Source organism: Drosophila serrata, unplaced genomic scaffold, assembly GCF_035046125.1.
Source record: "Drosophila serrata isolate PLE 108 unplaced genomic scaffold, ASM3504612v1 contig_240, whole genome shotgun sequence".
Lineage (NCBI taxonomy): Eukaryota > Metazoa > Arthropoda > Insecta > Diptera > Drosophilidae > Drosophila > Drosophila serrata.
In genome coordinates, this window is record NW_028257138.1 from 3,525,060 (window position 1) to 3,537,869 (window position 12,810).

The 12,810-nt window shown below is 37.6% G+C and overlaps 1 protein-coding gene across 1 annotated transcript; it reads left to right on the forward strand.

The window, feature by feature from the left end:
- Positions 1 to 101: 101 nt before the first annotated feature.
- Positions 102 to 12,797, forward strand: LOC110176965 (uncharacterized). Its single transcript, XM_020943472.2, has 6 exons — positions 102 to 1,028; positions 10,489 to 11,064; positions 11,132 to 11,326; positions 11,390 to 11,521; positions 11,586 to 11,847; positions 11,964 to 12,797. The coding sequence occupies exons 2-6, from the start codon at positions 10,714 to 10,716 to the stop codon at positions 12,155 to 12,157; spliced, it is 1,134 nt and encodes a 377-aa protein (XP_020799131.2). The 5' UTR covers positions 102 to 1,028; positions 10,489 to 10,713; the 3' UTR covers positions 12,158 to 12,797.
- Positions 12,798 to 12,810: the final 13 nt, after the last annotated feature.

A 12,810-nucleotide genomic window follows, 5' to 3' on the forward strand; every position in this document is an offset into this window, starting at 1 on the left:
GTGCACGCAGCTTTCTCAATTTCTCACCTGCTCTCATCTATGCTTTCTCTGCATTTCCCTCTCTCATTTTCCCTGAGAGTGCCCAATTAATCTCTCTCTCATTTTTGGGGGGGCTTTTGGGGCTCAGTCATTTGCTGGCTTTCGTGGCGGTCGGTTCGCGTTTTTTGCGATTGGAAACAGCGTGTGTGTTTCAGACTCAGTTTGGTTTGACGTTTGTTCCGTTTTGCTGTTTTGCATTATAAAAAAAAATATATATATATATATAAAACTATTACCCCCTCCTGCCCCAAGAAAAGTTCTTTGAAGCAAATGCTTAAAAGCAGTAGAAAAAGCAGCAGGAAAGGCAGTAAAAGCAGCAAAAGGCAGCAAAGCAAAGCAGGAAAGTCGAAAAAGGCAGCATGGCCCAAATGGCGAGGCAAGGCGGCGCGGGTTGGCGTTTGGGAAAATGAAAAGCCCGTGGAAAGCCGTCGTGCATACTGAGTAATGATTTTCGTGCGAGTGTGTGAAAATGTGTGAAAATTGTTGTTTGCTGCGCCGCGGAGTTAATTTATTAAAAAAATTAGAATAACACCGAAGGAAAGCTTGTAAATACCACGAAAACAAAAAAATCAAAAGCAAAAATGCTCAACAAAAACTCAGTAAATACGGAAATCGGAGAGTTGAAAAATATAAAATAAAATCAGGAAATTGCAAATAAAAAATGTCAGCTTCCTGCTTCGCACACACATACACCGAACAGATTTTGGTCCATGAATGAACTGGCATCACCACCCGCACATTCACTCACACCATCACAACACCAACACCAACACACACTCACAGACTCACACACACTGCCACAGACACACACACACACACACACACACACCCATGTGCAACACATATAAAAAGGAATAAAATAAAAAGCGAGCAATTTTCGAAAGATTTTTGCTAGAGAAACGGAGAAACGTGCCGCGCATTTGGAGCCACAGAGAAATAGTATATAAAAAAAGCTATATATACACATATATAGCGGTGGATATAAAAAGGTGGGTCAAGTGTAAATTTATTTAACTAGTTGTATACACGAACACGTTAGTCCTTAGCCCCCCACCCAAAAAAACCCCCCCGAAAGGCCAGCGAGATTCCGCAACAAAAATCGTAGCATGCTTTCCAGCGTTTGCCCTTCGCTTGTCCCCTGCCCCTTACAAAAAATCCATCAATAGATGAGTGTTTCTGAGAGTGTGTGTGTGTGTGGGTCTTCTCCTTGTGCTCTTCCTTTTCCGTAAATAAAAATAAATTATGGCCATTGCCCCTAAAAATAGCAGCAGGAATTACAAGGAGCCAGAGATCGCTTCTCGCTCGCTCGAGCTGTGCTGCTCCTCCTGCAGCAGCATAAATCATTATGTAGCCAAATGTCAATATAACACTTTGAGCCACTCACACACACACACACACTCTCTTGGAGGAAAGGATACGGATACTATGAGAGCAGACTAGCGCCTATGGGGTGTGCAAGCCTGTTTGTGTTGGTGCAAAAGTTCAGCCTGTGTGAATTGGTTCAATTGAACCAAGTTCTTGGCTAAATATAAAACAAATTTAACTTTAGCGAGTTATAAATAAGTTGTAAATCCATTAATTATATTTCTGTTTACTCAAAAAGCTTTGTTATTATTTATTTGTTAAACAGATTTAGCTTTGTTTTCTCTGTTAAACTAAGAAATGAGTTTAACGAGCAGTGAAAGCAATAGACTTCGAGAAAATAAGATTAAAAAGGATTGGTTTTTATTTTATTTATTTAGATTTAGACTTTATTTTTAAGTCTACAGGCTATAAATTATAAAAAAATATTAATTTCTGAAGGCCCGGTTCAAAATAAACAAATATTGCAGGTAGCAGTTTAATTTCATTTACTTAGGAAACGATCTAGAAAGTTATAAATATCATTATATATTGTGTTAACAATTTCTTCCATTAAGTCCAAGAACAAAAAACATTTTGTTATTTATTTATGCTTATTTATTCTCATTATTGATACTTAATTGCCAAACAGTAATTAGCACTTGAATTTATGGAAGCCATAATAGAGGAATACTTAATATAAATGGGGCTCTTAGTAGGAATTACCTGTTATTAGAGGCCTTTACTCATTATTCGATTCAAGTTGGTACAGAGTTCAAGGAACCTTTTAGGGATATAAAGTAGTAATAAAACATTTTAATTTATTAGATTTATTTATGAAAACAAGTTGTAAAAATCCAATAGAATATTATAATTTGTGGAGTTTTTTTTTGCAGTTTTATAATACATTATTATTATTAAAATTTATTTAGTAAGTTTATTTTGAAATTTCATTATACAAAACACAGGAATGAATTAAGTGTACAAACACTTTATTTAAGCTGAAAATATATATTTAAATATATATTAAATATATTTAAAAATATCTTTCAGAATATATCTCATTGCAATAGTAATTCTGATATACATTGTATATCAAATTAAAAATCAAAAAGTATATGTGAAATCACCGAAAATCTATTTTCAATTCACCGCACACACACACACACGCACACATTCTGATACACAGGAAGTGGCAGCTAGGAAAAGCCTAGGAAAAGGAGGAAGAGGAAGCAGATAGGAAACTTTGTCTGTGAAAAATTCAGTCTGCAGCGCTATTTCACTTCCTTGAAATCCTTCTGCAGCCACAACAATAACCTTTGCTCTCTCTCTCGCTCTCTCTGAGAGTTTTCTATTCTCCCTGCATGTTTTCCCATTTAATTTTCTGTCTAATTTTCCTCTCCTTACGCAAGCGCGCTTTTCCGCGCTTCGGCCACAACTCGTTCTGTGTCGTCTATGTTTTTTCGCTCTGTCTCTGGCTTGGCTCATTTGTTTATTTTTAGTTTGCTGTCATCGGAGCCTCCTGCTCATCCTCATCCTCATCCTTAGCCCCATCCTTCATCCTTCATCCTCCATCCTGAGGACCCACCCGCAGCACATCCTCTGTGTACGAGTATGTGGCTGCAATTAAATTGCTGTTAGACGCTCTGAGCCTGATTAATATGCCTTGGATATTTGCGAAAGTTCCTCGAAGTTTGCCAAAAGTCTTCTCCTAATAAGTTGCCCAGCTTGTGCCCTTTTTTGAGCGGGGGAATTTTGTAGAAATGAAAACTGGTTCAAGGTCGTTCGGCTGCAACGAACCGAGGTTGTTGCACCGCCCGTTTGCCATCAACTAGCGGGGAGGGAAGAGGGTTTACGGGGTTTAATTAAATACAGTCGAGGTTGGTCAAGAGTTAACTTGGTTTTATTTGCCATTAAGGGTCAACATAGAATTTAGAATTTAGGCATAAATTAAAGTTACAGAATCTTGGTTAAATTTCAAGTTGTTGTTTGTTTCATTATTTTATATTTTTAGGTTTCATTTTGTTATTAATTCGTCATATATGAAAAACAAAAATTAAAGTTTTAGTAACCGGCTTTGTTGGTTTATATTAAATATCCGAAAAATTGTTTATTAAGTTAAGTAGCCTCAATAAATATTTTATTAGAAAATGATTTATTAAAACCATTAAATAAACTTACTTTATTTTTTTAAGTTTATCTAATTTACAATAGAATTTATATTCCAAATTTGCAATTGGTATTTCAGAATACAAATATTTATATATTGAATATTTTAATTAATACAATTTTTTAGCTACAATAAAAATAATTTCCATAGATATCTTTCACAAAAGTTTTCTAATAAATGGAATTTCAAATTCCTAGTACAAGTCCAGCTATTTTCCTCGATTTTCCTAGAGATATTTTCCTAATTGTAGAGCGACTGTAGCCGAGTCGGTCAGCATTTGGGGTCAGTTGGCATTTAATAGCTGTGTTTACGCTGAGCGGGGAGGGTAGAGGGGGATACAAGGCGAAAGGGAAATCCCAACAAAAGTGAAAGAGGAAAAATAGTGGGACAGGGGCTAGGGGACCCCTCGCGTGCTGCAACGTCCATGAAATGACGAGGCCTGCTTTCCTTATTTTCCATTCTCCTTTTTTTTTGTTCACAATATACGAAGCTCACGTGTCAGGGGACGCCCCGAAAAGCCAGGTAAAAATGGTTTTATTGGGGAATCGCGCATAAACACATGATATGCTTAGCAGACACACACACTCTACACACACTCTCTCTCTTACACTTTCCCCTATATGCATATATGTTACATATATATATATAAACGCTTTCAACGGCCCAGCTGACTAAGTATCCCTGTAGGAGCTTACGTAATCCCGAAACGTGAGCCTTAATCACTTTCTGCTCGAGTTTCTTTGTGGGGCAAGGGAACGAAGGATATGAAGGATATATATATATATATATATGGCAGCCTGAAGTGGAGTTTTCGCAGGAGTTTTGCCTAAGAGGATCACGAGTTGCCTCTAAAAAACAGGGGAAACCTTTTTCCAAGGCACTGAACTAATTGAAAGTAAAGCCGGGGGCAGAACAAGTTTAATATTTAATTGATTAAAGGGTTTGTTAAACAAATGGAGGTTTATTTAAATATTTATTAGAAAATGTTATGGGTTTTAAATCTCTTTGAAAAGTGTCTAAAAGAAACAATAAATATATATATTGGGTTTGAGTAACAAATTAGCTAGGACTCCTTTTAAAGGACTTTAAAATAGTATAAAAATGAGTTTGATACAACTTTGGTAAACCCTATTAAACCCTTTTCAGAATTTTCCACTTAAACCTTCTCTTCATCCCAAATTTAGTTCAAAATAGGTGACAACTTTTCTAGTAAATAAAATGCTTTGTACAATATTTTTATCATAATATAATTTGGACATCCTGCGCTCTCTCTCTCTCTCTCTTCAATTCACATTTGGCATTCCGAGCACTCCCGCCCGGCAAACAATTCATTTCTCCTGTGATTTGGCGTGCCATTACCGTTAGTCACGTGCTCGCACCACCCACTTTTTTTTTGTTGTGCCTTAGTCCAAGTCCTCCCTTTGCATTCCCATTCCCAAATTTTGGGGGGAGTCCCTCGGGTCGGGACCCGCATTCGGGACTCGTTGTCCTTTTTTATGTGTGGCCTGTCCTGGCAGCACGGCGCTGCCTTAATTATCCTGGCATTGGTAATTATGCGACACAAAACAGAAGTGGGGACATACATTAAACAGCATTTTAAAGAGCCCAAAAGGAGAGAGAGAGCAGAATAGAAGAAAAGAAATGGGAAAGGAATGTGTACAACACACTGAAATAAAATATTTGTGAAAAGAAAATATTAAATTACACTTTATACAAATCATTTTTGAATAATTAAATAGCATTTATATCAAAAAACTGATCCTAATGTTACATTACACAGAGGTTTATCGATTAATTGTTTAACAGTTCTAGTCACTGATTATTTTCAATAATAATCATATTTTAAACAATTAATAAAGTGCCTTAAATTATTAGGTTTGTATTGCACTCTTAAATCAATTATTTAATGAATTTAAAATACTTTTAAAGAAGTTTCAATTAAAGGACATGCTCCCCAACATCTAATATGAATATACCCATTAATTTTAGTTTGTGTAAAAATTCTTTTAAAATATAAACCATCAATTGTTTTCTTTGCAGAATATAAAAGTTACATCAGTTTACTATATAACAATAAAATATTCGATTTTAAACATATAACTCACTCTTACCATACACTTCTTATAAGAGAATTTTTCACAGTGTAAATATTTGCTTACCGTGCTTGAAGAATGCCTAACGAAAGCGCGAAAAGTATGCTGCATTTTAATTGAAAATAGCCCGGCCAGAGTGTCGCGCGACCCGGAAACGGAAACGGAAGTCAGCAGGTGCCAAGCTCCCTTCGGCTTCCTATTTTCCCTATTTCTCTCGCTTCATTTGGCGCTCTTCTCAGTTCCCCTTCCCCTAATGAAATATTCATTTGTAATCGATAATTCCGCAAAAGAGCAAACATAGAGAAACATGCGGCGGCATAATAAGTAGGAAAAGGTCCTCCAGTACCAGTCCCCAGCACACAGTTCCCGCAGTTTTTCCCTGCATTGAGAATTGAGGACGATAGTCAACTTGTCTGCATTCAGGCAACAACGCCGAAAAATATATAGCCGCCAAAAGAAAGAAAAAAATAGAAAGAGGAAGGCACCGAAAATATTCCAATAATTTTAAGTCAAAATTTATACGCAGGTCCAAAGCCCGTCCTGGCCCTCTAAGCCATGGTTTATTGTGTGCACTTGGCTGATAAGTTTCCTCTACCTGCAGGTAGATAGATGAATATTTTTCAGCCAATAAGTTTGGAGTTCGTGTGGCCAGAAAGTTAGTTTAAAATGCATAAAGTTTTCCCAATGCTTTTGAAATGAAAATTGATTAATAATGCAACATATTTTATGGTCACGGAGGCAGAAAACTTTCTTGAGAAACCTAGACGTGCTGCGAAACTGATTAAACATTCGATTTAGTTTAGGGCTATTTCCTTGAGTTTGTGTTTTTTTTTTAAGGCAGGAAGCTGGGATAATATAAAGATTACATTTGTTAATCATATTTATTAAGATTATTATGTGGTTCCTTTAATATATAATAATATTCAATAAAGAATTATCCCATTATTTTAAACATAAAGAAACCAATAAAAATCCCTGACAGTTTATAAAATAAAACAACAACCATGTCCTTTCTAAAACCCCAAACCGCAGTCAACATTTTTTATTTTCTCTCTTTATTTAGCCTGAACCACATTTCATTGCATTTGGCAAATCATTATGGTAATCTATATTAAAACCAAATTGCCCAAAGGCCATTCATTCTGTTGGCCGACCGAGACGAGCTCCCCATTAAAAATTCTATTAAAAGTTATTTACGGCAACTTTGGTCCATTGAATGCGACAAAAGTTGCCAGCACATGTCCTGCGAGCTGTGAGGACGAGCAACAAGACCCCAAAGCATTGTCTATGCACGTTCATAAATAAGAAATGCAGTCGGGGCGACGTCGAGTGTCCAACCCTTTGGCTCCTTCAGCTCCTTGATAATATGCCCATCTCCTGCTGCACTTTCCCCTTCGCCAATTCCAAAACCCCTTTTTCCATTGACAATAAATTTGCATACACAGCACTTGCACTTCCTGTGGCCAGGGTTCAGCGTCGCTTTCCTCGAAGGAAGTCGTAGGAGCCTCGCAGGAAGGCAAGTCAGTTTATAAATGCCGATCAGCATAATTGATTTCAGGCACAAAAAGCTGCATTTATCACATATAATGTTTAGTTAGAGAGGCATTATAGTAGGCTGATTTAAGATAAGGGAAATAATTTAAGGCAAAGAACTAGGAGGTTTTTATATTTGTTACTTAAAGTAGATATTAAAAATTGTTTAAAGATATTTTAGATATTTTAATTCTTAGGTGTAAATTTAATTGTAATATAGATGATAAAAATGTGAAGGATGAGATCCTTCAAAGAGTCTTCCCATATAAAAATATCAATAATATCCCCCCCCCCCATTCATAAATAACCTCTGATATTTTAAAGAATTTTCCAAACTTTATAGTATAAATCTTTATAAAATACAACATTTATTAGCTATATTTCACTCTTTGGAGCTTTTTTCGCGTCAACTAATAATCCTTTCCGCTGCAAATCAATTTATAACGATTCAATAATTATTCCAATATTCATTTCTATTATCAATTTCCATATATGTATATAAATTATGCTTTCAACTGGCAATGAAGTGATTGAATAATACGTTAATTGAATTTTAACGAGAACGTGTGTGTTAAATCAATTTTGCATTAACTCTGAATCAGTCGCTGTGGGCGCTGGAAGGGGTGATAAAATCAGATGAAGAGCTGAGCTGAGCTCGACAATCGATGGGTAAATTGGATAAGGTACAGGAGATGCAGGTCCTTGGCCAGGAGATGTGCTGACAAGGACTCTCATTAGGCACTCGAGCGGCAGCAGCAGCACCAGCGATAACGGGCCGAGAGATAAGGGCGTGGATCGGGGGGAGGCTGGAAACCCAGACCGAAGACCAAAAAGGAGGCTGAGGACATTCGGGTGCTGAAACTAGAGCAAGGACAGCGTGAGCACAGCAAAAACTTCACAAAAAACTAGAGAGAGGGAGAGTGAGAGTGAGAGAGAGCAAGAACAGAACGAGATGGAGCAAATTGTTACATTGCCTGTCCCGAGAGAGATGTACACACATACAAATGTATATATAGTGCAAGTACATGTGCTATTTTGACCCCTTGCCACATCCGCCCAACTGCATTTCTCTCGTGTCCTGCCCTGTCCTGTCGGAGTCCTTGTGCTGCTGCTGCTGCTGCTGCACAAAAACAGCAGGACAACTGACAACAAGGAGCATAAGCTACCTTCATCCGAGATGTCCTGATTATGACAGCCCAAGGAGAATGCGGCCGGACAACTGAAAATTGTTGAAATTCTCCCGGGAGTTTGGCTTTCATGTAGCCATCACAATTCTCCTTCCCCCTTTCGCTTGTCTGTGTTAATTGCCCAAGTGTGTGTGTGTCGGAAAAATAACATGGCATCCAACAAAAGGGAAAAGTGAGAAAATCTAGGAGACACACACACACATGTAGATAAAACCAATTCGATTTAATTTCCAGTTGGCAGCCACCACATCCTTTTGGATGGGACAGACAGACCATCGAACACCGCGCATCAGACGCAATTAAAAAAAATAATATTAAATGAAATACCAACCAAGAGGTAACTCTGCAGGGAATTTCAGTGATTAATGCTGAAGAGCTGGAAATAGTTTCACAGTGGCTTTTATAATGACATGTGCATAATATAATTTGGATGAGATTGGATGGGATTTTAATTAGATTCGGATGGGGGGATTAAGTGGAAAGGAAAGTCCCACAAGGCAGGTGATGGGGAATTTATCACAGATTTGACATATTTAAATTTAATTGAAATATCTTATTAAAATATCCATTTAATTTATTGGTCTATTAAGTTTAATGGTAGTATAACATATAGAAAGTGAACTTAGGTATATAAAATATTGGAGCAAGAACGTTTATTTTCAATGTTAATTTTGTATTCAGCATAATTAAAGAAGTTTAAGAGTTATTTTTACAAATTTACAAGGTAATCCGCCAAGGGGTTGAGCTTAAATTTACCCTAAGGTATAAACATATTTATTTAGGTCCCATAGCCAACTTTAAGATATTTTATCCTTTAAAATGAAGCTAGAAAATTTTTTCAGCAATTAGTAAAATATCAAGAAATGTTTTACAAATAATTTAACTAATCTAGAATACTTATTTTTCTTGTAAAATATTTTTAGCGAGTTCTATACATTACTTAAAATATTTCTTTAATCTGGAATATAAACAGTTTTCTATTCAGAAAAAGTGTTTGTATCTAATATACCCTAAACTGTTTCTGTTCTTTGAAGTTCCATAGCACGGCCCATCCATCACCATCATCATTATCGTTGTGATTTTGCCTTTCGCCAGGCTTTCTAAACCTCTCTTCACTCTCCCCCCTCGAGCAACGCTTTCTCCCCCTCTCCTTTTTTAAAAATTCTACTATTTGTCCTGATATTTACGCATAAACGCGTATTTGGCCAGAAAGTTGTCGTTGCCCGCGGCTGCCAAAGAAAGTGGAGAAAGTGTATTCAGATTGGCAGCGCCCTGGGGGATAGCCCCTCGATGGCGCGGCCCACATGGCGTATGAGTGACAGCCAGGCAGCGGCAGCGGCAACGTCAAAGTCGTCGTCGACGACTCATATCAAATTACCGTTATGGTTATGCACAGGCGGAGGCCACAAGGGGTGTGGGAATGGGAATATGGCATAGAGGGGGGTTTGGCTTGGAACCTAATGAGCCTCGGGGGCAGACTGCGCCCGGCAGTTATCAATTTCTATAGCATATAGAATGAAAGGAGCGAAAAGTTTAGAGAAAACTCATTTGCAATCGTTGTCTTCTACAGCTTCACGTAGGTGGGTTTTTATATAAAATATTATATATATGTAGATATATAGAAATATTATTAGGTATAGCAAAAAGAATACAATTTTCGAAGCGATCGAAATCGATTTTTAGCAATATTTTATATGACGATTTTAAAAAAATTAAGTTTTTCCGAAAAATCAAAGTTTTAAAATCTCATAACTCAATTAAAAATGCATTAATTTCAATTTGGAAAGGTTTTCTATATTAGTTTTTATGAGGTTAACAATTCTGCATACTCAGTTTAAAATCTAAAAAAATCAAAATTTTTGATTATTTTAACGATTATTATTAAATAAAAAAATGGAAAATATTAAAAAAAAATGATTTTCTTCCGGAGATAGCTAGAAAGATTCGTCTGTTCATCCTGATCAAGAATATATATGATATGTAGGGTCGGAAATGACTCCTTCACTGTTTTGTAAGCTTCTGACTAAAATTATAATGCTCAGCAAGGATATAAAAAACCTAAACATAAATCCAAATTTACTATTATTTAATAAATATTTTATAAATTAATATGTTTTCTTTTTAGGTAATCAGTCAACAGAGAAAAGACCCCTGAAAAGAAGCCACAAAAAAAGATTTTGAAAGCAAGAAAAAGAGCGAGGAATACCGGGAAACGGAAACGGCAAGCGGAAAAACGAAACCGGAAACGGAAACGAAGAGGAGACGGGACGAGACGAGACGAAACGAGGCGGCAGTGTTTGACAGTTGAGGGGCAACCATCGGTGATGTGGGACACATCCCGGCACGGGCAATGCAACAACCCCAACGTTATATACCGTCTGTATCTGATCTATATGGCACGGACGAGATAGAACTGCTGCTGGACGAGATTCGGGAGCTGGAGCTGGAGCCGGTCTGCTGTCAGCTGGACGATGAGCAGGACTTTGAGATAGCTGGCAGCAGGGCCGGCGAGCTCTCCCTAGCTCACTCGCATTCGCACTCGTTGTCCCTGGAATCGCCACTGGGAACGTGCACCTCCTGGGACTCGCATGCCAACTACAAGCAGAGGGGCGGACACACCCCGATGCCCTGGGGCGTGGCCCTCCACTGTGATCCGCAACACTTGAAATCGCCTACAGGGATTGTGCGCATACTATTGGTGGTAAGATTGGAATCGGTCTTATAGGGTTTATAAATTCTTTTAATTAAATTTTAATCGTTATCGTTAGTTATCCTCGGCCGCCTGTCTGGCCTGCGAATGCTCCGCGGGCACCGTACAGGTGGGCCTCTTTCTACTGCCACTCATCGGACGCCTGAGGCTGATGGTCTTCTGTGCGCTCTTCTCGTTACTCATCACATGCCTCATGCTCTTTCTGGATATATCGCATATAGCCCTCATGTTTCCATTCAATTGGACTAAAGTGGTGCGTTGATACTTACCAGAATATATATAGTAAAATATTATATTAATGTATACTTATCCCCAGAATACGTGGATGTACCTGAGTATTGGTTTGATATTTATTTTGAGCTCCACATTGCTTGTCCACATGGTGCTGTATGCCACTGAGTACACCTGGGTGTCCAAGCATTCCAAGGACACGCTGCTGGCCACAGGGGTGAGCTATTAATTCTTAACTATATATATTAATTACTTATTTAAATTACGATTTAAATGGATAGATAATCGGCTATTTATGCGCCTTGGAGGCATTTCTTCTATCGGGCATCGCATCCTGGCCATGGACTCAGTACCGTCAGGTGCCCGACGATGCCAGCGAATTGTTTATCGAGGATCGCGAGATGACGCCGATGAGTCCCATTAATTGTAGCACCGATCTGCAGGCGACGCCTTATCATCATAATGGCAATGCCACATCGTCGGATCTATATAACCAACAACAACAACAACAATCGTCCTATAATCAAAAGCCTTATATACCTGGTAAAGATATGCTACAATCTATCGTTTTGAGTTTCGGTTAAGAGTTTTCCTTTTATGCTTCTTCAATCACAAGATGTGAAGAGAATTATTAAATAATTTTCCATTTTAATCCGTAGCCAAACGACCCAATGAGCTCAACAATCAGCGTCCAGCATTGGGTCACACACAAACCGCACGGTCGAAACCCAATCAGCGCTATAGAGAAGGCTACCACTATACATCCCGCCAGAGTCCCACTTTCGTGCTGGGCGATGATCAGGGCAATGCCGGTCCATCCACGTCCCGTTCCAATGATAATTCTAGTGCGTGATAGTTTTTAATTCCTCAGCCAGAACCGGAAGAATTACAGAGATCTCTTAGCTACCAGAATTGGAGAATACGAAATTGGAAAGGAAGCATTGTTGCACAAGCATTTCGGTCAATGTAAGAAACCACAAGAGAAAACCAAAACCAAAAACACAAAACAAAGAAACCAAATTGTTAATTAGTTTAAAGGCAAAACTCGTCGGGATGAGACACCAAAAAAACACAGAGAGAAAATATTTAAGCCGAGCGAGCAAAGCAAACAACAATAATAAATTTAATAAATTGTGTGTGTATGTCAAGAGAGAGAAATTTAAAGAATTTAAAGAACAACCAGAGGAAATTTGAAACGAAGCCGATCAACCAGATCGAAGCCCATTTGATTAGTTATACGAACACCAAAAACAAAAACAAAAACAAACAAACATTTGAAAATTGGTCAATGTGTTGAGCTATAACTAAATATATATGAAGAAAAGAAAACCTAATTGGTAATAAACAAAACAAAATACGGTATCAAGGTAACGCGACAAATTGCAAGCAAAATTGAAGAAATTAGAAATTACAATGAGCATGGAAATGGAAATCAACTTGTTATAAACGTAGTTTTGCTTATTTTTTAATAAAAACAAAATAATTCAAGAAAACCGAAACATAATT

Excerpts from the sequence above, each read along its gene's own strand:
- LOC110176965 (XM_020943472.2), top strand. The coding sequence starts at position 10,714 with ATGCAACAACCCCAACGTTATATACCGTCTGTATCTGATCTATATGGC. Across the intron at positions 11,327-11,389 it reads CATTCAATTGGACTAAAGTG|AATACGTGGATGTACCTGAG; the intron begins GTGCGTTGATAC and ends ACTTATCCCCAG. Across the intron at positions 11,522-11,585 it reads ACACGCTGCTGGCCACAGGG|ATAATCGGCTATTTATGCGC; the intron begins GTGAGCTATTAA and ends TTAAATGGATAG.